Source organism: Procambarus clarkii, chromosome 24 (assembly GCF_040958095.1).
Source record: "Procambarus clarkii isolate CNS0578487 chromosome 24, FALCON_Pclarkii_2.0, whole genome shotgun sequence".
NCBI classification, from domain to species: domain Eukaryota; kingdom Metazoa; phylum Arthropoda; class Malacostraca; order Decapoda; family Cambaridae; genus Procambarus; species Procambarus clarkii.
In genome coordinates this window covers 5,396,868-5,419,839 of record NC_091173.1, presented here as the reverse complement: position 1 = coordinate 5,419,839, position 22,972 = coordinate 5,396,868, and the positions used below count along the sequence as shown (strand labels likewise).

Genomic DNA, 22,972 nt, shown 5'->3' with positions numbered 1-22,972 from the left:
GCTCCTGGCTGTGCTTGCAGGATTTGAGCTCTGGCTCTTGGGTCCCGCCTATCTGGTAGAACTTGCGGGATAGTACCAGTGGAGTGCAGTGGTGCTATTGGCAGTTTTGGGGAACACTGTATTACCATCAGTGGTCTGTGCTTGTTACACGACCTACTTGCGAGCATAAGCCTTCTTGCTGGTTCGTCCGTGGACTTCCAGGGCGCACTGGCCTGTTTTCGTATGGCAGTTCCGGCCCGTCCTGGTTGTGGGGGTATGTGGGCCGGTGGACTGCTCCTAGCAGCTGCCTGGTGGGCCATCCTCTGGCCGGTCTGGCCTGACCTTGGGCCGGGCTTCAGGTGTAAATGAGCTCCCAGTACCTCATCCAGCAGGTATCGAGTGGGGTTTCTCCGCCGTCGGTCGCCTGGTGCAGGTTTCTGGGCCTGCAAGGTTTTTGTCGTGTCTCCGTTGGCCCTGTCTGGGGTCTGCCTGCTCCGTTCTCTGCCTTTGCAGAGGGGAGTTGCTATTTACATGTTGCAGTGGTGCCTGTTGCTGCTGCTGCTGCACGTGTGCATTGGTACCGTGTTTCACGGTGGCGTGTCCTTGTTCCTGTGTCCGGTTGTGGAGTGGCACTTTGCTGCCGTTTTGTGCCTGGGGATTGCGTGCGGTTTTTGTCCCTGCCTGATTGTCCATCCCTGGTTGTTCTCCTGGGTTTTTTGTGCTTCTGCTCTTTCTTCCTGCCTCCTCTGCAGCAGGGATGTTCTGCGTGTGTTCTTAGGCGTTGGTCAGCCTGTGTCTTGTGATGCGCTTCTTTGTCTCGGTCTATTGCAGTTGTTCGTGCCCCTTGGTTCGGGTCCTGTTCTGGCGGCGACCCTTCCGCCTTCTTTGGTTTTCCTAGCTTGCCCTGCCGGTTGTTGTTGTTTTTTTTTGGGGGGGGGGGGTTCTTGCGATGTCTCGCGTCGGACCCGTCGTTTCTGAACTCCTGGCGGGCTTGCATGCTTTTTCTGTTCAGCAGACGTTCCATCTCCTTGTGCCGCCTGGGTTTCGGTAGTCGCGCCCGAGATCTTCTCGCGGCTCCGCCTTTTTTCCTGGGCTCGGGGGGGCCTTGTCGGGGCTGCTTATGTTCTGCCTTGTGGTCGCGCCTCCGGTTGGTGGTCGGGTGGCTTCGTGGTAGGTGTCCCACCTGCGTGCTTCTCTTGGCGGCAGTATGGGTATTTTGGCGGGCCTTCCTTTTCCTGTCCCTTCTTAGGTGGTTACTCTTGTTGGGTTGGTTTACTCTCGGCTTGGTTTTCTAATGGGGGTTGGGGGCCGTCGTCTTGCCACATACTGTCGCCTCTTTTCGTGCGGCGCAGGCGGAGCCGTTTCAGCTTGCTTTCGGTCTTGGTGTTGCTTCTGCACCGTTAGTCAGCTGTCTTGTGCGTCGTTTCACCTCCGGCCTGTTCGTGCGCCGCTTGCACCATCCTGGTCTCTGGTCAGCGTTCTCTGTCTTCTCCTCGGTTGGTAGTGCCCCTTCAGGTTCCGGTGTGTTTTTTCGTCGGCTCTTTCCTTTGGGCCTTTGCCTCTGGGGGTCGGTTTGCTGAGTTTTCTTGCTCCTTCGGTTTTAGCGTTTTGGTTGTTTGATGGCAGCAGTCTCCATCTTTTCTGGCGCGGGGTGGGGCTGCTGCATTCTGGAGGGGTCCAGGGTTTGTTGGTGCTTCGTTGGTCGGGCCGGGGGGGTGTCGTTTTTGTGTTCAGTGGCGGCCCTCCGCTGTTGTTTGCGTGCCACGGCGTTTGGGTCCGGAGCGCGTTTTGCGTTGATCCGGTTCTGTTCTTCCCGGTTCGCGGGTGATGGTGTCCTGGGTGGTCAGCCGTGTTCTTGCGGCTAAGCTGCCTGTGTTCTTCCCTCATGCCGGTGGCGTTCGTGGCTTCGCTGCTCTCGCTGCCGTCTGGGCGACGTGGCCTTGCAGTCTTTCGGGCTTGGATTTTTGGTGTTCGTGCAGGGGCCTTGCTGCTCGTGGTTCTCGTGTTGTTCCCGGGATTTTCGGGGCTGTGGCGCCTTGGGTTGGCGTTTGCTGCCAGTTGTCTCGCCTCCTTGGGGGGTGCGTGGTGTCCGCCTCCCGGTTTTGTCCCTTTGACCTTCCTCTGTGGGTAGTTAGCTCCGGGGAGCCGACGGGGCTCCCCCCAGAAAACCAGCGTTGAATGTAATGAAACGCCATTTTCTGGGTGAGACCCGGAGGCTCCCCGGCAACCCTCCCTCCCTCCGGTCGGCGTTTTTCGCATGTTTTGACATCCAGCCTCAGAACTGATGGGTGGATAGCAGGCGTGGGAGGTCTTGGGCTCCCCCTTCCCCCTCCCGGGGAAGGGGGAGCTGCGCAGACAGCGGCGCGGTGACGTATGACGTCATACTAGTTTCCTTGTTTTCTGTTGAAGAGTTCTATCCAATAGTTCGGCTTAGGTAGCAATTTTCACCAGAATAGGGGTTTGTTTTGGAATGCTTACCTTTCTGGATGCTTGACCCGGTCGATGGCAGACATAGAATGCTTCCAACCACATGGGGGTTTCTATAGGCCATTGCTCCCCTTGCCTCTCTGAGGGGGCCAGGTTCTGGCTCGTGGTCCCCGGTAGGCCCTAGAACTCCATACACATGACTGATGCCAAAGTCTGACATTAGCATATCAGCCGGTAAAGCTCCGGGGAGCCTCCGGGTCTCACCCAGAAAATGGCATTTCATTACATTCAATGCTGGTTTTTTAATCTGATTTGAAAATCTGAAGTTTTCAATATTAAATTTTAAAATAATTTTTTATTTTCTTGTTTTTCAAGATATGTTTTGGTCATTTAGACAAAGTTGGATCATTTGTCTAGTTGACTATGCACATAAAATTGGAAAGTGTTTGTGCATGTTTGAAAAACTTTAGTTAGGTCAAATCGTATATGTAAGTTTTGCACAATTTAAGGGTTAAGGTCTTGTTTCATACTTCCTGGGGAGCTGATAGGCACATGCTCCTCTCTTTACCTTCCTCTCTTGTGCTGTCTAAACTCAATTATGGCTGTCCTGCTTACTCATCTGCCTCTCCCTCCACCCTTCGTCGTCTTGATGCTCTTCACCATACTGGGCTCCGTCTTAGCTCTGGTACCTTTCGTTCGACCCCTACCCAGAGCTTGTATGTTGAGACCAGCGTCCTATCTCTACAGGATTGCCGGGATCGCTACTGTCTTCACTATTCTGCGCGGTCCTTACAACAATGTTCCCTTTCACCGCCTTTCTCTTTCTGTACAGTTGTCTCTCTTGCAATGTTCTCTCTCGGTTCATGTTGCCAATGTTTCTCCTCATGTCATTCCATCTTGCCCCCATGGAGGGTCCCCTCTTCCTAAGTTTTTAAAACCTTGACCCACATGACTAAGGCTTTTATACTTCCTACAGTTCTGAAATGCCTTTTCTCTGTACACTTTTCTTCACACTCCCGCTCCATTTCCATCTTCACAAATGGGTCTAAGTCTGGTGACTGTGTAGGCTACTCTGTTGTGTTTCCTGATTGCACCTATATGTCACCAGAGGATAGCATCTTAAGGCTGAACTTTATGCAATTTCATTTGCTCTTCGTCAACTGCTTTCTCACCGTCCCTCTTTGTTGTTGTAGTTGACTCTCACAGTGCCTTCATGACTCTGGAGTCCTTTAATTCTGTCCATCCTGTGGTCATCAAAATTTAATTTTGGCCGTTTCTTACCTCCAGCAGATTTAAGACAGTTGAGTTTTGCTGGGTTCCCAGCCATATTGGTGTTCCTAAACGAATGTGTGGACGCTGCCACTAGGAAGCTATCCGCGCCTGTCTATCTCCCGTAAAGGTATTTCTTATTTCGACTTCTGCCCAGTTATTCATTCCTCAATCCTTGCCCATTGGCAGGATCATTGATCTTCTGTTATTGGTAACAAGCCGAGTGCTCTTAAGGGTAGTGTGTCCCCATGGCCTTCCTCCTACCACCGTAACCGGCGGTGGGAAACGGCTCTGGCGAGGTTACGTGTTGGCCATACATGCTTAACTCGCAGACACGTAATGAAGTGCCGCCCTGCTCCTTATTGTCCAAACTGCATTGTCCCTCTTACAGTCGTGCATATTCTAGTTTAATATCCTGACTTCCAGGATGAGCGTGTGTCTTGCTTTCCGACCATCCCTCGCGGTCACTTGTCCCTCAATAGAATTCTTGGTGAATCGGATTCTTTTGATATCGTTTGCCTTATGCATCTCTGTTCTCGTATTGGCATCTTTGGTGATATTTAGCGCCCTCTGATTATTCCGCACACTTGATGGTGCTACATAGCCTTCCTGGTTTGGTGCCTTCTTTTGATAATTACTTACTTGTCTCTCGATAGTATCCTTAGTGAATCAGATATCTTTGATGTTCACCTTATGCGCTTTTGTTCTCGTATTGGCATCCTTAGATATTTAGCACCTTTTGAATATCCCACACTTTTGATGGTGCTACATAGTCTCCCCAGCTTGGTGCCTTCTTTTGATAATTACTTACTTGCCTGTCCTGCTTTCCTCATGTACCTCAAGGTCATTTGTCTATATAGAATCCTTGTCAAATCTGATACCTTTGATATCACTTCTCACATGTGCTTTTTTTTTCTCATACTGGCATCCAGTGATATTTAGTGCCTGTTGAATATCCAGCAACACTGATGGCGCTTCATAGGTCTCTCTGGCTTGGTGCCTTCTTTTGATAATTACAGTGCTCGTCATGCTGCATTGTTCCACCAATGGCCACATGCCCCTTAACCACCGTGCTGCGCCGAGTTTATTGTGAAATTCCCCCCCTGTGCGCATGAAATAAAGTGTTCCCAAAAATTCTTTTTTCTTTGTAAAATGATAAATTCCCTTCCCTAAACACGTCTATGTAAAAATAAATACCAAATTCCACTTTGGCTGTGGGGAAGTGGACAAGGTGCGCTGTGACGTTATCAGGGCCTGGTCGCCCGTGCATGACTCGCCCAGACATGGTCGCGCGGGCCATTCAAGCACCAGGTGTATCTTGAGGTTACCTTGAGATGATTTTGAGGCTTTTTTTAGTGTCCCCGCGGCCCGGTCCTCGACCAGGCCTCCACCCCCAGGAAGCAGCCCGTGACAGCTGACTAACACCCAGGTACCTATTTTACTGCTAGGTAACAGGGGCATAGGGTGAAAGAAACTCTGCCCATTGTTTCTCGCCGGCACCTGGGATCGAACCCAGGACCACAGGATCACAAGTCCAGCGTGCTGTCCGCTCGGCCGACCGGCTCCCGCTCCGGCTCGGCTTTGTGTTGCTACAAATATATTTTCAATTATTTGTTCTATTCTCAATGCGTTTTTAATGATTTTTTTTAACGTATATGATGCATATTTGTGTCCTTTACAATATGTATACAGTAGAACGTTCATAATGTTCCATGGAACTGTGATACTTGTGTCAGTAATGTGTCCACAATAAATGGTTATTTTCATAATATTACTTGTTAAAAATTCACTAAAATTACAATATGTACAGTTTCACACACTACACAGTAACACACTGTATTACACACTCAGTACTTCGGAAGTGAGTAATAATCAACGAAGTAGTCCATGGTGCACAGCGCGACTTTGCTCTCGCTGCACCAGGTACAGATAAATTTTCGCTTCCTGTTTCTTCATTCTGTGTGATTGCAAATAATGCACGCAAGTACACCCATGGCTTTAGTACTTGCAGGTTGAATGTAGCCAAGCTTGTAAAGCATAAGTTAGTATTGAAAAGATTATAGGAAAAGATCAATATGTAAGGTAGTCTTGAAAAAATTGCTTTGTATGGTCCCACACAGGAAGAGATTCAGCTTGTCTCAAAAAGTGTCCGTCAGTCAAAAAGAGATTCAGGTATTCTGGAAAATATCTATGGAAAACACCGCCATGGAGCTGCTAACACCTCATCTATGCTACTTGTATCAGATGCATCTTCACTGAATGCAGAAGTCGATTCATCTATGTATCATCTAAATAAATTGGAGATAGCATAGGATTGCAAGGGTGACACTCAGAGCTACAACTGGATAAGCTCGCTGTATCGTCCTCATAGGTGCTGTATCACTTGCATCTGACCTTTGTGTTAGGTCCTTATTGCGCCTAGCTTCACCAATATTATGACCCTTATGTTCTTCAAACCATAAGGTTTAAATTTTATCAACAGAGCGTTATCTTTCAACACCGCGTCAGACAGGTGTTTGGGAGCTAGAGGTGCGTGCGCTACCCATGGTTGCTCACTCATTACTAACCCAGCCAGCAACCAAAGGGCATTCTGGGAATTTTTTCCAAGATGACTGCCTCTTACTGGAGGTACTAAGAGTCCATTTCGTACACAACCAATCTCGCACACATTTAGAATGGGTATGGAAAAATAAAAGTTTTCTTGGTTGGCGTAGTTTCCCGCCGACCAAGAATACTAGGTTTACGTAGTCAAGTGGTTAAAGAATGTCCCGATTTTCATGATGATCACAGGCCTTGCTTTTCTAATGTTTCTCTGGCTTACTTGTCCCTCAGTAAAATCCTAGGTGAAATCATATGACTGATTTTGCTTGACCTATGTAAGTTTGCTCACATATTTGGATCTAGACATGTTATTTATGACCTTTTGAATATCCATACTTTTATCCGTACTTTAAATATCCGAATATTTTGTACTTTTGAATAGCAGTACAATGCTATTTTAAATAGGCTTCCCAGTTTGGTGCCTTCTTTTGATAATTATTTTCCTGAACTTAATTCTTATCCTTGTCTTGCAACTATAATAAAACTTCAACAGGTCTTCAACAACTTGGAGGGTTCATGCAATAAAATAAAGTAGTGTGTAATTTATATTTACTAAGTAAATCGCACAATTCTACTCTGGGGAGACACCACAAGGACCAGGTGAGAAACAAATGCAATTTGCTCAGTACAACTGGTTATAATCAAACCAGTTCAGAATTGTACATCACATCACAAAGATTTAAAAACAGCAGGGAAATGACAATACACCTGCAATGTCTTTGGTTATGGACAAAATACAAAATCATCACTTAAGAGATGAGCAGACTGCTTCTACAAAATATACAAAATAATAATAAATAATCAGGGGAAAGCACTAAGCCATTACGACTATATAGCACCTGCAAGATGCAAGACCGTTGCTCTACCGTCCAGTCCAGGTGGTTGGGCAGATAGAGGGACAAAATGAGGAGAAAGAAGAGATAAGAGCATAGGGAAAACAGAGGGAGTTTTAAGATCATAAACAAAAATCTATACCATGGCTTAAGAGATGTAACACCCTAATGATGCTACACCTTCACATTGGTCGACTACAGTATATTACTGAAGTGGTCCTGTGGAAGGGTGGGATGATTCTGGACATGACTAACTGTTGCAATTTTTAGTTAAAATATCCAAGTTAGTAAGGTCTTAGTTTTGACTTTACCTATTTCTCATTGGCAGTTAAGTTTATGCCTTGAATTACTAAAGTGACAGTGATTGGAATAATTAGATCGGACTGAGAAATTTAGCAACAGCTAGATGCACCACTGCACTTCCAGAAATGCCCAACTTTGCCAAAATAAGCTTCTGGTATAGCACAAGGCATCTTGCCCAAGATGTATGCAGGTACATTCACAGGCCGTTTAGCAGCAAAGTTTTTTTCACGCAATACTTTACAGATTTAAGTCAATATCTACATAAACAATTTTCACAATTGTCCACCATTAGAGGACTTTTCATTTCATATTACATTATTAAAATAACTTGCAATGACTAGACAAATTACTGCTGTAACCACAAAAACACATGACTATTTACTTGTGTACTGACTAGATAACAGAAAATATGCTGATGTATATGTAAACTATAAAATTAAAACACCTATGATTAAACAAAGTATGTCAAAAAACACTAACTAATGAACATGACACTGCACATAAATTAATATCCCTAAAATAAATGAGTATAAATTACCATTGTAAATAACTATTGTGTAAACTAATCTTGAAGTATGACCATTATAAATATTAAATACTGTTCAGTAACCTAAATATATTAAATAATTAAGTACATGGGACTTTGGCTTTAGTTTCATTTGAATGTGTAGAAACTTCAAAGGACCATCATGTTTCTCACTCTAGATGGCAGAATCTCACAAAATTTTCTTATATAAACTATTAAATCTCAATATCTAATTCTATACAAATATTGCACCAAGTTGTTTGCTGAGTATTCTTGGATAAGTATTTGTAGTTAATAGAATTCTGTACTAGGATATCACATGTGAATACCAAACACAGCAACATTGTGACAAATTACTAATTAACTCTGAACCACCATGTCATCAAAATATTTTTGCTTATACTGATAATTTCAGTGTCCAACATACACAACTGTACATTACCTATACAACCATACATCATATCAGATTTGAAGATTTCCATGGCATGCATCAATTGCTTTGAGCAATATTTCAAAACTACCTTAAATTGTATTCATTTTCTGGTGACTACCTGACTAGCACTAATGATTCCATTATGACTAGAACATAACTTAAGTTTATCACTTTAATATTTCTTCCTGGACAGATCAAACTTTTAATATCTTGAATTTTAATATACTATACATGAATAGTGATGGAACTGATTAACCAACATCGTTGTAAGGAGTATGTATAAAATAACAAAACTAACTTCCTATAGAAAAGCTTACTACCCAGGTACAGATATACATTATAAGATCGGAAACCTGATTCATATTTCCCAAATGCACACAGTATAAGATACATGAGCAATGGGAAATTGGCATAAATTAATGGTTTTCTTCAGCTGATCAATTTACATCTACCGTACAAATTAGTTATATATATATATATATATATATATATATATATATATATATATATATATATATATAAAACATCAAGAGATTCAGCTGGTGTTTTTTTGTATTATGTTTCTTCTCAGCAGAAGTGTAAAATTGATGAATTGCCTATTTGTAACAAACACAAATAAGTTACAGCAATGAAGTCATTGTTAAGTAAATTAACATCTGGTTTACAAAATATTATTTGTTATATTTGTCTGTAAAACATCTGTATCTGTATCCATGACATCATTATGATAAGTTACAATTTTATTAATACTATACAGTTCACTCGCTCCCATTTTACAAACATTACAACACTTGAGTATTTACTTATATTCTTGTAATTTATTACTCAATTCTAATTCAATTAAAATGAAAGCCTTCAAGTGCATAAAAACCAATTAGTTGTAATCTAAGGCAAGTAAGGCTGGCTGTAATGCAATACCATTGACAAGAACTAACCTTAACAAACAGGTTAATAGAGATGAATAGTCACACACAAGCAGAGGTTATCCAGAGATATTTCACTCTCCTTTAGAAGGTAATGCAGCACGGTACTCTTATACTAACTTGAATCATTACAAATCTCTCAACCTTCTGTCAAGTAAATATTAAATTATAATCAATAAGCTTGTGATTTTTTCTAAAGTATACTTTTCATAATGAACTCTTTCACATTTAGCTGCTTGAGTGGGTTATTATGCATCCACTGACTTAATAATAGTCTCAAATATAAAATACATTGCATTAAACAAATTTACTTTTAAATTATTCAGTGAATTTTTTTTTTTTTTTGCTTTTAAGCATAATAGCAGCTAACATATGTATATGATAATTTATTTTAAGAAAGGGTGAGCAGTACAATACAAAATATCTAAAATATATATATATATATATATATATATATATATATATATATATATATATATATATATATATATATATATATATATATGTCGTACCTAGTAGCCAGAACGCACTTCTCGGCCTACTATGCAAGGCCCGATTTGCCTAATAAGCCAAGTTTTCATTAATTTTTTTTCGACCACCTAACCTAACCTAACTTTTTCTGCTACCTAACCTAACCTATAAAGATAGGTTAGGTTAGGTTAGGTAGGGTTGGTTAGGTTCGGTCATATATCTACGTTAATTTTAACTCCAATAAAAAAAATTTACCTCATACATAATGAAATGGGTAGCTTTATCATTTCATAAGAAAAAAATTAGAGAAAATATATTAATTCAGGAAAACTTGGCTTATTAGGCAAATCGGGCCTTGAATAGTAGGCCGAGAAGTGCATTCTGGCTACTAGGTACGACATATATATATATATACTGTACTGCAAATACATACATACAACTTTCAAAGCAAAATTTTGTCACAAAATGCCAAATATTAAAGAATCTTTATGCTTGATTTTGTTTAATATATCAATCCTTAGTTCAATTTTTGTTTAATTTCTTTGCCATTATGACAAGTTGGTACTTTCTTCTATAATTGACAATATAATTTCTCAGAGCATTACCTACTGTAGGAGGGAGAACGTGTACGACTCCATGATCTGCTACGAGTTCGACTGCGACTTTGACTGCGCGACCACCAAGATGATTCAGAGGATGATGGAGAGGGAGGAGGTGTTGGCCGGTGGTAAGGAACAGGTCGTTTCCTTGCACTGTTTTGTATCAGTAGAGTTATTTAGGTTAGTAATGTTAGTCATATTGATGTTTATATCAAAGGAGATATTGAAATGACCATTAGGCATAAACTTAAGAGTTAGTAACTATTTATGGTTAGATATTTTTAGTTAGATGCTCAAATAAAGTGTTGTTACATGTCAGGAAATTTTTTTTTTAATTTATTAGTATATATTCTAAAATATTTGAAGAAGCATTCTTTTTCTTTCATGCTACAGTATTACTAAACACAATTTTATTGTTTGAATAGCATTTACCAACTACTATTTTCTCATTACTGTGCATAAGTAAACAGTGTTTGTACAGTATTACTATTTACTTACCTTCTATTGGATTGTAAAGAAAATACCAGTCTTACACACAACTTACATATGAAGCTACATTATATAAATGTGCTGCATGACTCAACTATTGTCATTTAAGATATGCATGCAAAACTAAAATAATGAGTGAGTGCCACAGTTGTGAAGAGCAAGGTGTTCACATCTGCTGTTCCACCACATAGACCTACAAGTAATTTACCTTTTGTACCCAATGCTTGGATCCCTTTGAAACTTCACCACCAGATAAATCAACCTGTTCTCCTAATACCTTGGTTACCTTGAGGTGATTCCGGGGCTCAGTGACCCCTCGGCCCGGTCGTCGACCAGGCCTCCTCGTTGCTGGACTGGTCAACCAGGCTGTTGGACGTGCCTGTTCGCAGCCTGATGTATAAGTCACAGCCTGGTTGATCAGGTATCCTTTGGAGGTGTTTGTCAAGTTCTCTCTTGAACACTGAGGGTTCGGCCAGTTATGCCCCTTATGTGTAGTGGAAGCGTGTTGAACAGTCTCGGGCCTCTGATGTTGATAGAGTTCTCTCTCAGAGTACCTGTTGCACCTCTGCTCTTCAACGGGGGTATTCTGCACATCCTGCCATGCCTTCTGGTCTCATGTGCTGTTATTTCTGTGTGCAGGTTTGGGACCAGCCCCTCTATTATTTTCCATGTGTAAATTATTATGTACTGTAACCACGCAATTATCTGGGATTCGAACATCCGGAAAACGTCCTTATACGGCCAAAATCGTGAACGGATAAAGTTATCTCAATATCCGGCCAAAATGGCCATGGGAGCCGGATAAAATTTGGTTTAGCCGGATAAAAATTTGGCTGTACCGTATTAATCCTGTCTGCCTGTGGCTCTAGACGCATGGTGGAGGAGGGGGCGGGGTGGGTGGGTGGTGTCGGGAGGGTGGGAGGGGAACTTCGGGAGGGCCCACCTGGATACAGGAATTACCATTAATTTTAGAACAATTAATCATACCCAAAAACAAATGAAATAAGTACTAGTAATCCGTCCAACACTGGTCAACCCATGTGCTCCCGTCCCTCGTGTTATACCACAGTGCTGCGCCATTAGTGAAATATTTTTTTAAATAACTTTTTTATTTTCATAGTAACTTTGAACATTTTTGGCCAAGACTATGTCTGGTAGCAGCATCAATCGTTCTGGAGGTGTTAAGAGGAAGACGGTTGTCCTAGCAATTAAAGACAAGTTACGTGTTGTTCAACCAGTGAGGCGTCACAGGCAGCCAAATACCTTCAACAAGTGAGGCTTCACAGGCAAGCCAAGCGCCTTCAACAAGTGAGGCGCAAGCGCTTTCAACAAGTGAGGCATCACACACAAGCCAAATGCTTTCATCAAGTGAGGCTTCACAGGCAAGCCAAGGGCCTTCAACAAGTGAGGCACAAGCAAGTGCCTTCAACAAGTGAGGCGCATGCAAGTGCCTTCAACAAGTGAGGCACAAGCAAGTGCCTTCAACAAGTGAGGCGCAAGCAAGCGCCTTCAACAAGTGAGGCACAAGCAAGTGCCTTCAACAAGTGAGGCGCAAGCAAGCGCCTTCAACAAGTGAGGCCTCACAGGCAACCCAAATGCCTTCAACCAGTGACGCTTCAGCAGCTGGCAGTCAAAACTAACTTTGCTTAATAAACTGTATAGTAATTTTAAGTGTTAATTTTAGTGTTGTGTTAGTATAGGTTACGTAAATTGTTAAGAATTTTTAACTTCAAGATGTGTGGCATCACTCAAGAAGACAAACACCAACAAGGTAAGTTGAGGTTTCTAGTTGAATATTTAATAATTATATGTGGCAAGGAAATTCAAATTATGTTGTTTGTAGTATAAAAATAGTTGGAAATGGTCACTTTTGGACTCGTAGGTGAAAAAGTACCATTATCCGAAAAATGTGATAATCCGGCTGGGGGTCCTTCCCATATAGTCCGAATGATCGAGTGGAGACAGTATCTCTTCCGTCTGCGCTCAAGAGAATACAGATTTAGGCTCCTTAATCGGTCCCAATAGTTTAGGTGTTTTACTGAGTGGATTCTAGCAGTAAATGATTTCTGCATTCTCTCCAAATCAGCAATTTCTCCAGCTTTGAAAGGGGCTGGAGAAATCTTGTGCAGCAGTATTCCACTCAAATCTGCACAGTATTCCATTGCACAAGAAATCTTATGCAACAGCAGGGCATTTTGTGCAGCAGTATTCCACTCTAGAGAGCACTAGCGTCTTGAAAAGTATCATCGGTATAGCATCTCTAGTGTGAAAGGTTCTTGTTATCCAACCTGTCATTTTTCTTGCAGTTGTGACGGCTACTTTATTGTGTTCTTTAAATGTAAGGTCTTCCGACATCAGTACACCCAAATCCTTTGCATTGCCTTTCCGTTTTATGTTATGAATTAACGGCATTTTGTACGTGGTTTTCGTTTTTATATTTTAATTTTTTCCGTAACGAGCTGAAACTTATCTTCGTTAAACACCATATTATTTTCTGTAGCCCATAGAAAAACCTGATTTACATCTGATTGTAGGTTTGCCATGTCCTCTATGTTGTCTATTCTCATAAAAATCCTAGTGTCATCTGCAAAGGATGATACAGTACTATAGGATGTGTCCTTGTCTATGTCCGACATGAGGATGAGAAAAAGTACTGAAGCAAGCACAGTAACGTGGGGGACTGAGCTCTTTACGGTTGATGGTCCGGATTTTATTTTGTTGATTACTACACATTGGGTTTTATTAATCAGGAAATTGGAGATCCATTTGCCTATTTTTCCTGTAATTCCTTTTGAACTCATTTTATGTGCAATAACACCATGGTCACATTTGTCGAAAGCGTTTGCGAAATCTGTGTAAATTACATCAGCGTTTTGTTTGTCTTCCATAGCATCTAGTGCCATGTCATAGTGGTCCAGCAACTGTGATAGGCAAGAGCGCCCTGTTCTGAAACCATGTTGTCCGGGGTTATGGAGATGCTGTGATTCCATGTATTTTGTGATCTTACTTCTTAGCACTCTTTCAAAGATTTTTATGATGTGTGATCGGTCTGTAATTCTTTGCCTCTGCCTTATTTCCTCCTTTATGGAGTGATGCTATCTCTGCTCTTTTTAATATGTCAGGGATAATGCCAGTATCTAGGCTTTGTCTCCAAAGACTGTGAAGGGCCTGCAATAGCGTTTTTTTTACAGTTCTCGATGAATATAGAATTCAAAGAATGGGGCCTGGTGCAGAGTGCATAGGCATACTGTCTATGGCTTCTTCAAAATCCAGTAGGAATAGGGTGACATCTGATTTGATGTTGGTATCATATCCGTGAAAAATTCATATGGGTTATCAATCTTCAGTGTGTTTAGTGGCTCGCTGAAAACAGTCATACTGATTCCTCAGTATTTCGCTCATTTCTTTGTTGTCATATGTGAAAGTTCTACCTCCCTTTCGCAGGGGCTCGATACTAGATGTAGTTTTTGATCTTAATGTTACATAGGAGAAAAAATATTTTGGATTTCTCTCTATTTCACTGATGGCCTTTTGCTCTCTTTGCCTCTCCTGGGTTGCATATGATTCTTGTAAATTTAGTTCAATTGTTTCTATTTCTCTACCTAACCTCCTTCGCCATTCTTGAGATAGGGTGTGACTCAAGTTGTTTTGCGATTCGTTTTCTTTGCCTATAGAGGGAACAACGTTCCAGTTCCAATCTGCATCTCTTTCTCTCTTTTCTTAGGGGTATGCAGTTTGAACATACTGTATTTCTAGTGCTACTGAGCTTATTTTTTCCAGGCACTGGTTCAGGTTTTCATTTTCTAGCTGTTCTTCCCCGCTTATTTCTGTGAAGTCTTGGTTTATTTGCTCCCAGTTTATCTGTTTATAATTGAAGTTGAATTTGCTTAAATCTCCTCCACCGAAAATCCGGACTGGTTTTGAAGGTCTATTCCCCATGGTTGTCAGAACTTCAATTAAGTTGTGATCTGAGTAACAGGTATTTGTAATCATTATGTTCCTGATCAATTCATCATAATTAGTGAAAATGAGGTCCAGCGTGTTCTCCTTCCTAGTTGGTTCTACCATTTGCTGGTTTAAGGCAAACCTGTCGCACATCCGTAGCAGGTCATTTGCATGTGCCTGTTCATTAAGGCTACTTCCCAGAATTCTCTCCGAAACAACTGTATCAGCTATGGTCTTCCATTTCAGGTGCCATAGGTTGAAATCTCCCAGCAGGATGATGTTTGGGGCTGGATTTGTGAGGTTTTCCAAGCAGTGTTCTATTTTCATTAGTTGGTCTTTAAATTGGTGATGATTTGCCTCCGGTGACTTATATACAAGGACAATAACTACATTTAAGATCTCTATTTTGATTATCAGCACTTCCACCATATCATTTGTGGTGTTTAGCAGCTCAGTACAGATGAGTGTGTCCTTGATATAGAGGCTGACCCCACTCTGTAGCCTGTGTTTCCTGTCACATCTGAAAAGATTATACCCCCAAAATACATATTTCACCACCATGGTAGTCCTTGGTGTGAGTTTCTGTTAGGGCTGCAAACACTGCATTTGCCTCATGTAAGAGGCCGTCTATGAAGTGCACTTTGTTACATTTGCGTGTTTTTATACCTTGAATGTTGGCAAATAAAAATGATGTTATGTTTGTGGAAGTGCTGGATGCTTTACTTGGTGTTAATATCTGAGGCTCTGGTAAGGAGGCCACTGTGTTTGTGTCCTCTCTAGCATTTGACCGAGTTGATGGTAGAGTCTGGACATTTTTAGCCATTCATTTCCTCCTTCTCTTGCTAAAAAATCATCCTGGTAAATAGTGTTGTGGCTGTTTTCATTGAGATGGTTTGCCTGTCTTATTCACTTGGTACCTTTTATATGAAAAGCTGGACATTCTGTGTTGAAACATTCATTCTTATTTAAAGAGTTCTTGCACAGTTCTGGGTGAAAGAGATCACAGCTTTTGGTACAGTTACCTGTACTAAGAAGAGTCCTGCACTTTCTGGAATGATCAAATTTACATAGTCCATTTGTTCTCCCCGATATCCCATGCTTACAGATACCACATTTATAATATCGGCATATTTTGGGTCCTTGTTTTGTTTGTTTCAAAAACCCTGGCACCAATATCGCGCCCGATTCAGGCGCCGATACTGTGCCCAACCTCAACGTCGCGTCTGGTGCCAGCATAGCATCCGGCCTCAACGCCAACGTCGCACCTGGCCCTGCTTGATACCTGCTTGATGGGGTTCTGGGAGTTCTTCTACTTCCCAAGCCCGGCCCGAGGCCAGGCTCGACTTGTGAGAGTTTGGTCCACAAGGCTGTTGCTTGGAGCGGCCCGCAGGGCGACATACCCACCACAGCCCGGCTGATCCGGAACTTCTCTTAGAAAACAGTCCAGTTTTCTCTTGAAGATGTCCACGGTTGTTCCGGCAATATTTCTTTAGGCTCCAACACCAACGTCGCATCCAGCCACGACGCTCTGAGATGTAGCTCCAATTTTGGTTCTGCCTGGTTGTCCTTGACAATTTGTTTGAAATCATTGAAGATTTCCATGCAGGCAGTTAGAAGTGATTCTCTGTGCTCTACCGGGGTTTTATCAAGAATTGCGATTATCTTCAAGACAGTAACATTATCCTTTTTGTAGAACCAGTACACCGAGTGGTCTCCGAGACCAATTCTCCTGGCATTATTTGACATGTTGGCACATTTACTGTGTATGGCTGCTGAACATAGTTGGCACTGGAAGCTCTGGTGGTAATCTACTTCCTTGTTGCGTTCTGTGCACATCTTTACTGAAGGCATTCTGACCATAATGCTTCTGGTCAGTGGTGGTGGTGGTAAGGAAGTGGACCATTGATTGTTGACCAGTGGTAAAGAGGGGGGGAAGCAACCCTTCACAACCTACCGAGTGTGTACACAGATCAAGCCTCGTGGCCCCTGTACACAGAGTCTAGTGTGTGTGTGTTGCCTCACTATTCACTGAATTATACCTGGTTGATACCTGGTTGATGGGGTTCTGGGAGTTCTTCTACTCCCCAAGCCCGGCCCAAGGCCAGGCTTGACTTGTGAGAGTTTGGCCCACCAGGCTGTTGCTTGGAGCGGCCCGCAGGCCCACATACCCACCACAGCCCGGTTGGTCCAGGCACTCCTTGGAGGAATAAATCTAGTTTCCTCTTGAAAATGTCCACGGTTGTTCCGGCAATATTTCTTATGCTTGCTGGGAGGACGTTGAACAACCGCGGACCTCTGATGTTTATACAGTGTTCTCTGATTGTGCCTATGGCACCTCTGCTCTTCACTGGTTCTATTCTACATTTTCTTCCATATCGTTTACTCCAATACGTTGTTATTTTACTGTGTAGATTTGGTACTTGGCCCTCCAGTATCTTCCAGGTGTATATTATTTGATATCTCTCTCGTCTTCTTTCTAGTGAGTACATTTGGAGGGCTTTGAGACGATCCCAATAATTTAGGTGCTTTATTGCGTCTATGCGTGCCGTATATGTTCTCTGTATTCCCTCTATTTCAGCAATCTCTCCTGCTCTGAAGGGGGAAGTGAGTACTGAACAGTACTCAAGACGGGACAACACAAGTGACTTTATGCATTCCAAATTTTCCATGTGGCAATTTTCCTACACTTTCAAGCCTTTATGCCTGTTTTGTTACTGTTCACTATTCACCATATCACTTTTCACTATAGTCTAAGTATACCAAGGTAAGTATATGTAGACTTGGGCCTCGTGTAGGCACTATGCTCCCACGTGGGCTGGTGAGAAGTGGTTATTAGGTGCAATAGAACATTGCATTTACTTATCCTTTACTTAAGGTCAAAAACTGATGTACAGGTACTAAAAATGGTAGCAACTCGCAAAATTTAGTGATGTCCTGTTCTCTGGAGTTGGTTACGTTCAGGCACTTTAGTACAACAGTTTAGTGATGTTGGGAAAGCTCAGGCTGAATAAATACCATTTGCTTCATTTATGATTTTATTATTTTAAATAGTGTGCCTGGATGAGCAAGTCTTTCATCAACTGAACTTTGTTCATGTATATGTTCACTGTTTTATGTACTGTTCCTACTGTACAATGACTAAGACATACAAGTAAAGCATTTTGTAACAAGAATAATAAAAAAAAAATAATTTACATCTCACCGATACGTACGTATGTACGTGTTTGTAATTACCTAAGTGTAGTTACAGGATGAGAGCTACGCTCGTGGTGTCCCGTCTTCCCAGCACTCTGTCATATAACGCTTTAAACTACTGACGGTTTTGGCCTCCACCACCTTCTCACCTAGCTTGTTCCAACCGTCTACCACTCTGTTTGCGAAAGTGAATTTTCTTATATTTCTTTGGCAGCTTTGTTTAGTTAGTTTAAATCTATGACCTCTTGTTCTTGAAGTTCCAGGTCTCAGGAATTCTTCCCTATCAATTTTATCGATTCCCATTACTATTTTGTACGTAGTGATCATATCACATCTTTTTCTTGTGTCTTCTAGTTTTGGCACATTTAATGCCTATAACCTCTCCTCATTGCTCGTGTCCTTCAGTTCTGGGAGCCATTTAGTTGCATGTCTTTGTACCTTATCTATCAAGCCTTGTTTGGTCCCGCTTCGTGGGCCAAATATTTTGATCTCCTCCCTCTTGATTCTGCGCCTCCTGACGATTTCTCCCTTCATCGACATCTCATTGATTCCGTGGATGCCTCCATTACTTTCAACCCCACTCGTCTTGGTACACGTGTCGTTGCTGCTCCTTCTCAGGATGCTGCTTCCCGCTTGGCTGCCTTGTCCTGCCTTGGCGAGACCCCCGTTCGGGTCTCGAAAAACGCTCAGTTGAATGCCAGTGTTGGCACTATTTTGCTCCCGCCCCATGTTGCAACCGGTGTTCGGGACCTGCGCGACTGCCACGACGATATTCGCCATATCCTCGCTGCCCAGGGCCATTCTATTCTCCAGGTGGACACGTTTACTCGTCCCCCACGTGGTAGTCGCCGTCAACCCCTCCGGGTTGTGAAGATTACCTTTGATGGTAGGACCCTTCCACCCTCTGTCATTCTTGCTGGTGCCAGGTGCTCTGTCCAGGAGTACATTCCTTCTCCTCGGCTCTGCAACAAGTGCTGGAGGTTTGGGCATGGTGCCCTCCGCTGCTCCGGGACTGTCTCTCTCTGTCCTTTGTGTGGTGGCGAAGGTCACTCTAAGTCGGAGTGCACTTCTCCCCAGGCTCGTTGCCTCAACTGCGGTGAGGCCCATCCTACCTTCTCCCGTGCGTGTGTCCATTACAAGCTTGAGGCAGCCGTCCTCAACTTGAAGCACCGGGAGCGTTTATCTTTTCCTGAGGCGAGACGCCAGGTTCGCCGGCTCCCGCCTTATGCTAATATCTCTTATGCTCGCGTGTTGCGCTCTTCCTCTCCTCGTCCTTCCCGCCTTCCTCAGACTCACAACCGTTTCCGGGCCTTGGACCCTGATGCGCCCACTGCCCCCTCCTCTGTTCCTTCGGGTTCTCTCCCGAAGGATCCTCCTCCTGGTCCTCTGTCTGGGGTTCCCCTTCCTTCTACCCGGTCTGTCGTGTCTTCTGTGTCTTCTTCCTCGTCCCCCTCCGGTCCTCCTTCCCATCCTCTTCCTCCATCTATCAGCTCTCCCCACCGCCTGTCGGTGCGGGCGGATGTCCATCGCTCTCCTACCGGCCGTCGTGTGTGCTCTCGTTCGGCTTCTCCGGTTGAGACGCTGGAATCCGTTGCCCGGTACGTAGTTGCTGGGACACCGGTCTCTTTAAGTCAGAAGCGTAAGCCTGGCTCCTCTCCTTCCTCTTCCCCGGCGGGTAAGAAGGCTTCGCTTTCTTCCTCAGCTCCTCCTTCTGGCTCTGTTGCTCCTTCCCCTCCCGTTTCAGTGCTTGCGCCCCCTGTTCCTGCTATGGAGGTTTCTTTGGACCCTGCTTCCCTTTCGGTTGCTGCTCTTGCTGGGGTGCGCTCCCCTCTTTCTACTCCCCCTCCTCCTGCTGCTGTCCTTGACGGATCCTCTCCAGTTGTCTCCTCCTCTTCCTCCTCCTCCTCCTCCTCCTCCGGACCCTGCCCGCCCACCTCTGATCTGTTCTCCCGTTTCCTTCCCTCCGTCTTTGCTCAGTTTACCCATGCCCCCTAACCCTGACTTTGCTGACCCTGATCCCGACCCTGATATTCTTTAACGTGCTCTGTTGCTCTTTCGCCTTTGTTTCTTCCTTGTTCTCTGTTTTTGTCCTTTCTCTTCTCGTCGTTGTCCATTCTTCAATGGAACGTTCGAGGTTATTACGCCAATTTCCTCGAACTCCAACTTCTGGTTTCGCGGTTTTCGCCCCTTTGTGTCTGTCTCCAGGAGCCAATGCTTGGTGCTCGTCCTGGTCGTTTTCGTGGCTATTCCTTTCTCTTCCCCCCCCTCCAGCCATTGCTGGGGCTTCTAATTCTTCTGCTCTCTTGATTCGGGCTGATGTTCCCTTTGTTCCTTTACTTTTTCCTTCGCCTCTCCATTGTTCTGCTGCTCGTATCTTTGTGGGGAAATGGTACACAGTTTGTTCCATTTATCTCCCCCCGAGTGTCCCGCTCTCTCTTCCTGATTTGAAACACCTCCTAGACTCCTTGCCGGAGCCTGTGCTCCTGCTGGGTGACTTCAATTGTCGTCATTCTCTTTGGGGTGACGTTCTGACGAATACCCGGGGTCGCCTCCTTGCGCCGTTTCTCCTCTCTTCTTCCCTGTCTCTTCTGAATTCTGGTGAGCCCACTCATTTGGACTCTCGAACTCGCACCCTTTCTTGTCTTGATCTTTCTCTCTGCTCTTCTTCTCTTTACTTAGATTTCACGTGGCAGGTTCTTGATGACCTCCATGGAAGTGATCATTTCCCCATCCTTGTTTCCTTTTTCTCTTTTCGCCCTTCCCTCTCTTTCCCTAGGTGGCAGTTTGCTAAGGCGGACTGGACCCTATTTTCCCTCAATGCTACTCTCTCTGACCTCTCCCTTCTGCCCCTCTCTTGCGCTCTCCTCCTTTTTCATGACACTGTCTTCGACGCTGCCCTCCGCTCTATTCCTCGCTCTTCCTCTCGGGGTCCACGGAAGTGCGTTCCCTGGTGGAATGCGGACTGTGCTCGGGCTGTCCGCTGTAAGCGTGCAGCCTGGAAGAAGCACCGCCGTAGGCAGACGACCGATTCTTTTCTTTTCTTTCGGAAAGCGAGTGCGGTGGCCCGTAGGGCCATCCGTACGGCTAAACGTGAATGTTGGGCATCTTATGTCTCGACAATTACGTCCGAAACCCCTCTGGCCCAGATCTGGAAGCGTATCCGCAAGATAGCGGGTAAGTTCGTTCCCGATGTTTCACCGGTCCTTCGCCTCCATGATACTCTTGTGGCGGACCCGTTGCAGGTCGCTTCCGAACTGGGTTCCCACTTTTCTTCTGTTAGCTCTGGTCTTCATCTTCCCCAATCTTTCCTTCTTCGTAAACCTGTCCTTGAGTCTCGTCCTTTAGATTTCTGCACTCATCTTCAGCTTCCCTATAATGATCCCTTCTCTCTCTCTGAACTTCGTTCTGCCCTGGCCCTCTGCGGTTCTACGGCGGCGGGCTCCGATGGTATTCATTATAAGATGCTTCGCCATCTCCCTCCGAGCACGTCTCAGTATTTACTGAGTCTGTATAATCGGATCTGGGAGTCGTCGTCAGTCCCTGAGGACTGGCTCGATGCCGTTGTCCTCCCTGTTCGCAAACCGGGGTCTCTGGGTACTTCCCCTAAGGACTTTCGCCCTATTGCTCTCACAAGTTGTGTCTGCAAACTCTTTGAACGTATGGTTAACGTTCGTCTGATGTGGTTCCTGGAACACCATCACCTCCTCTCCCCTTCTCAATTTGGTTTCCGCAAGTGCCGCAGCACGACAGATGTCCTGGTGAACTTGGAGGTCTATATTCGTACTGCTTTTGCTGCGAAGACCTCCGTTGTTGCCGTCCTTTTTGACCTAGAAAAGGCTTACGACACCACTTGGCGTTATCATATCCTATCTCAACTTCATTCTTTTGGCCTTCGTGGTCATCTCCCTCTCTTTCTCCGCAGCTTCCTCTCTCGTCGTTCCTTTCGGGTGCGCCTTGGTACCGCTCTGTCTCCCTCTTTTCAGCAATACGAAGGTGTGCCCCAGGGTAGTGTTCTGAGCACTACTCTTTTTCTGGTTGCCCTCAATGGTCTTCTTTCCTCTCTTCCTTCTGGTGTCTTCTCCGCTCTCTATGTCGATGATCTTACCCTTTGTTGTCAGGGTGATGATTCGCCTCTCCTTCAACGCCGGCTTCAACTTGCAATTGATGCCGTGTCGTCTTGGGCCACAGGTCATGGCTTCAAGTTCTCTACTTCTAAGACTTGTGCCATGACTTTTACGCGGAAACGGGTTGTTCTTCGTCCCTCTTTGTCACTTTATGGTCATCCCCTTGAATACAAAGATTCCGCGAAGCTTTTGGGGTTATTCCTTGACACTCGTTTGTCTTGGTCTCCCCATATCTCTTACCTCCGTGTTGAGTGCTCTAAGGCCCTTACCCTCCTTCGGGTCTTGTCCCATACTTCTTGGGGGGCAGATAGGCGCACTCTCCTTGCTTTACATTCCTCTCTCGTCCTGTCTAAGCTCGATTATGGTTGCCCTGCTTACTCGTCTGCTTCTCCTTCTACTCTTCGCCGTCTTGATGCTTTGCACCATACTGGGTTGCGCCTCAGTTCTGGTGCCTTTCGTTCGACTCCCGTCCTTAGCTTGTATGTTGACACTGGCTTCCTGTCTCTCCAGGACCGCCGTGATCGCTACTGTCTTCGCTATCTTGCGCGGTCCTTGCAACATCCTTCCTCTCGCCTCTGTCGTGCTTTAACTTTTACCCCTCCTGCGGTTCCTGTTCCTCTTCACCACCATCCCTCTTTCTGTCCGGTTATCTCGCCTACAGGATTCTCTTTCCGTTCGTATTTCTGGTGTTTCTCCTCGTGTTGTTCCTTCTTTGCCCCCGTGGAGGGTCCCTCTTCCGCGGTTTTGTACATCCTTGACTCGTATCACTAAAGCTTTTACCCCTCCTACGGTTCTAAAACGCCTTTTCCTTGAGCACTTTTCTTCTCACTCCCGCTCCGTTTCTGTCTTCACCGG

General features: G+C 44.4%; 2 protein-coding genes across 14 annotated transcripts in view; one reads left to right on the top strand and one right to left on the bottom strand.

The window, feature by feature from the left end:
• LOC123761783 (uncharacterized) overlaps positions 1–10,844 on the top strand; it is a 235,395-nt gene extending 224,551 nt beyond the window's left edge. Inside the window, exons 9-10 of one of the 4 annotated variants that reach the window (XM_069330504.1) lie at positions 3,697–3,805; positions 10,380–10,844. In XM_069330504.1, the coding sequence (XP_069186605.1) occupies positions 3,697–3,803 (107 nt within the window). In that variant the 3' untranslated portion in view covers positions 3,804–3,805; positions 10,380–10,844. Of the gene's footprint in view, positions 1–3,693; positions 3,806–10,362 lie in introns of all 4 variants that reach the window. The other 3 variants (XM_045747988.2, XM_069330505.1, XM_069330506.1) reach the window with 3 other exon arrangements.
• Positions 6,812–22,972, bottom strand: part of LOC123761784 (serine/arginine repetitive matrix protein 2) — a 236,293-nt gene continuing 220,132 nt past the window's right edge. For 9 of the 10 annotated variants that reach the window (XM_069330510.1, XM_069330511.1, XM_069330514.1 and 6 more), the window contains one exon: positions 6,812–10,517. In XM_069330510.1, coding sequence (XP_069186611.1) covers positions 10,367–10,517 — 151 coding nt within the window. In that variant the 3' untranslated portion in view covers positions 6,812–10,366. The remainder of the gene's footprint in view (positions 10,518–22,972) is intronic. The other variant, XR_011229506.1, reaches the window with a different exon arrangement.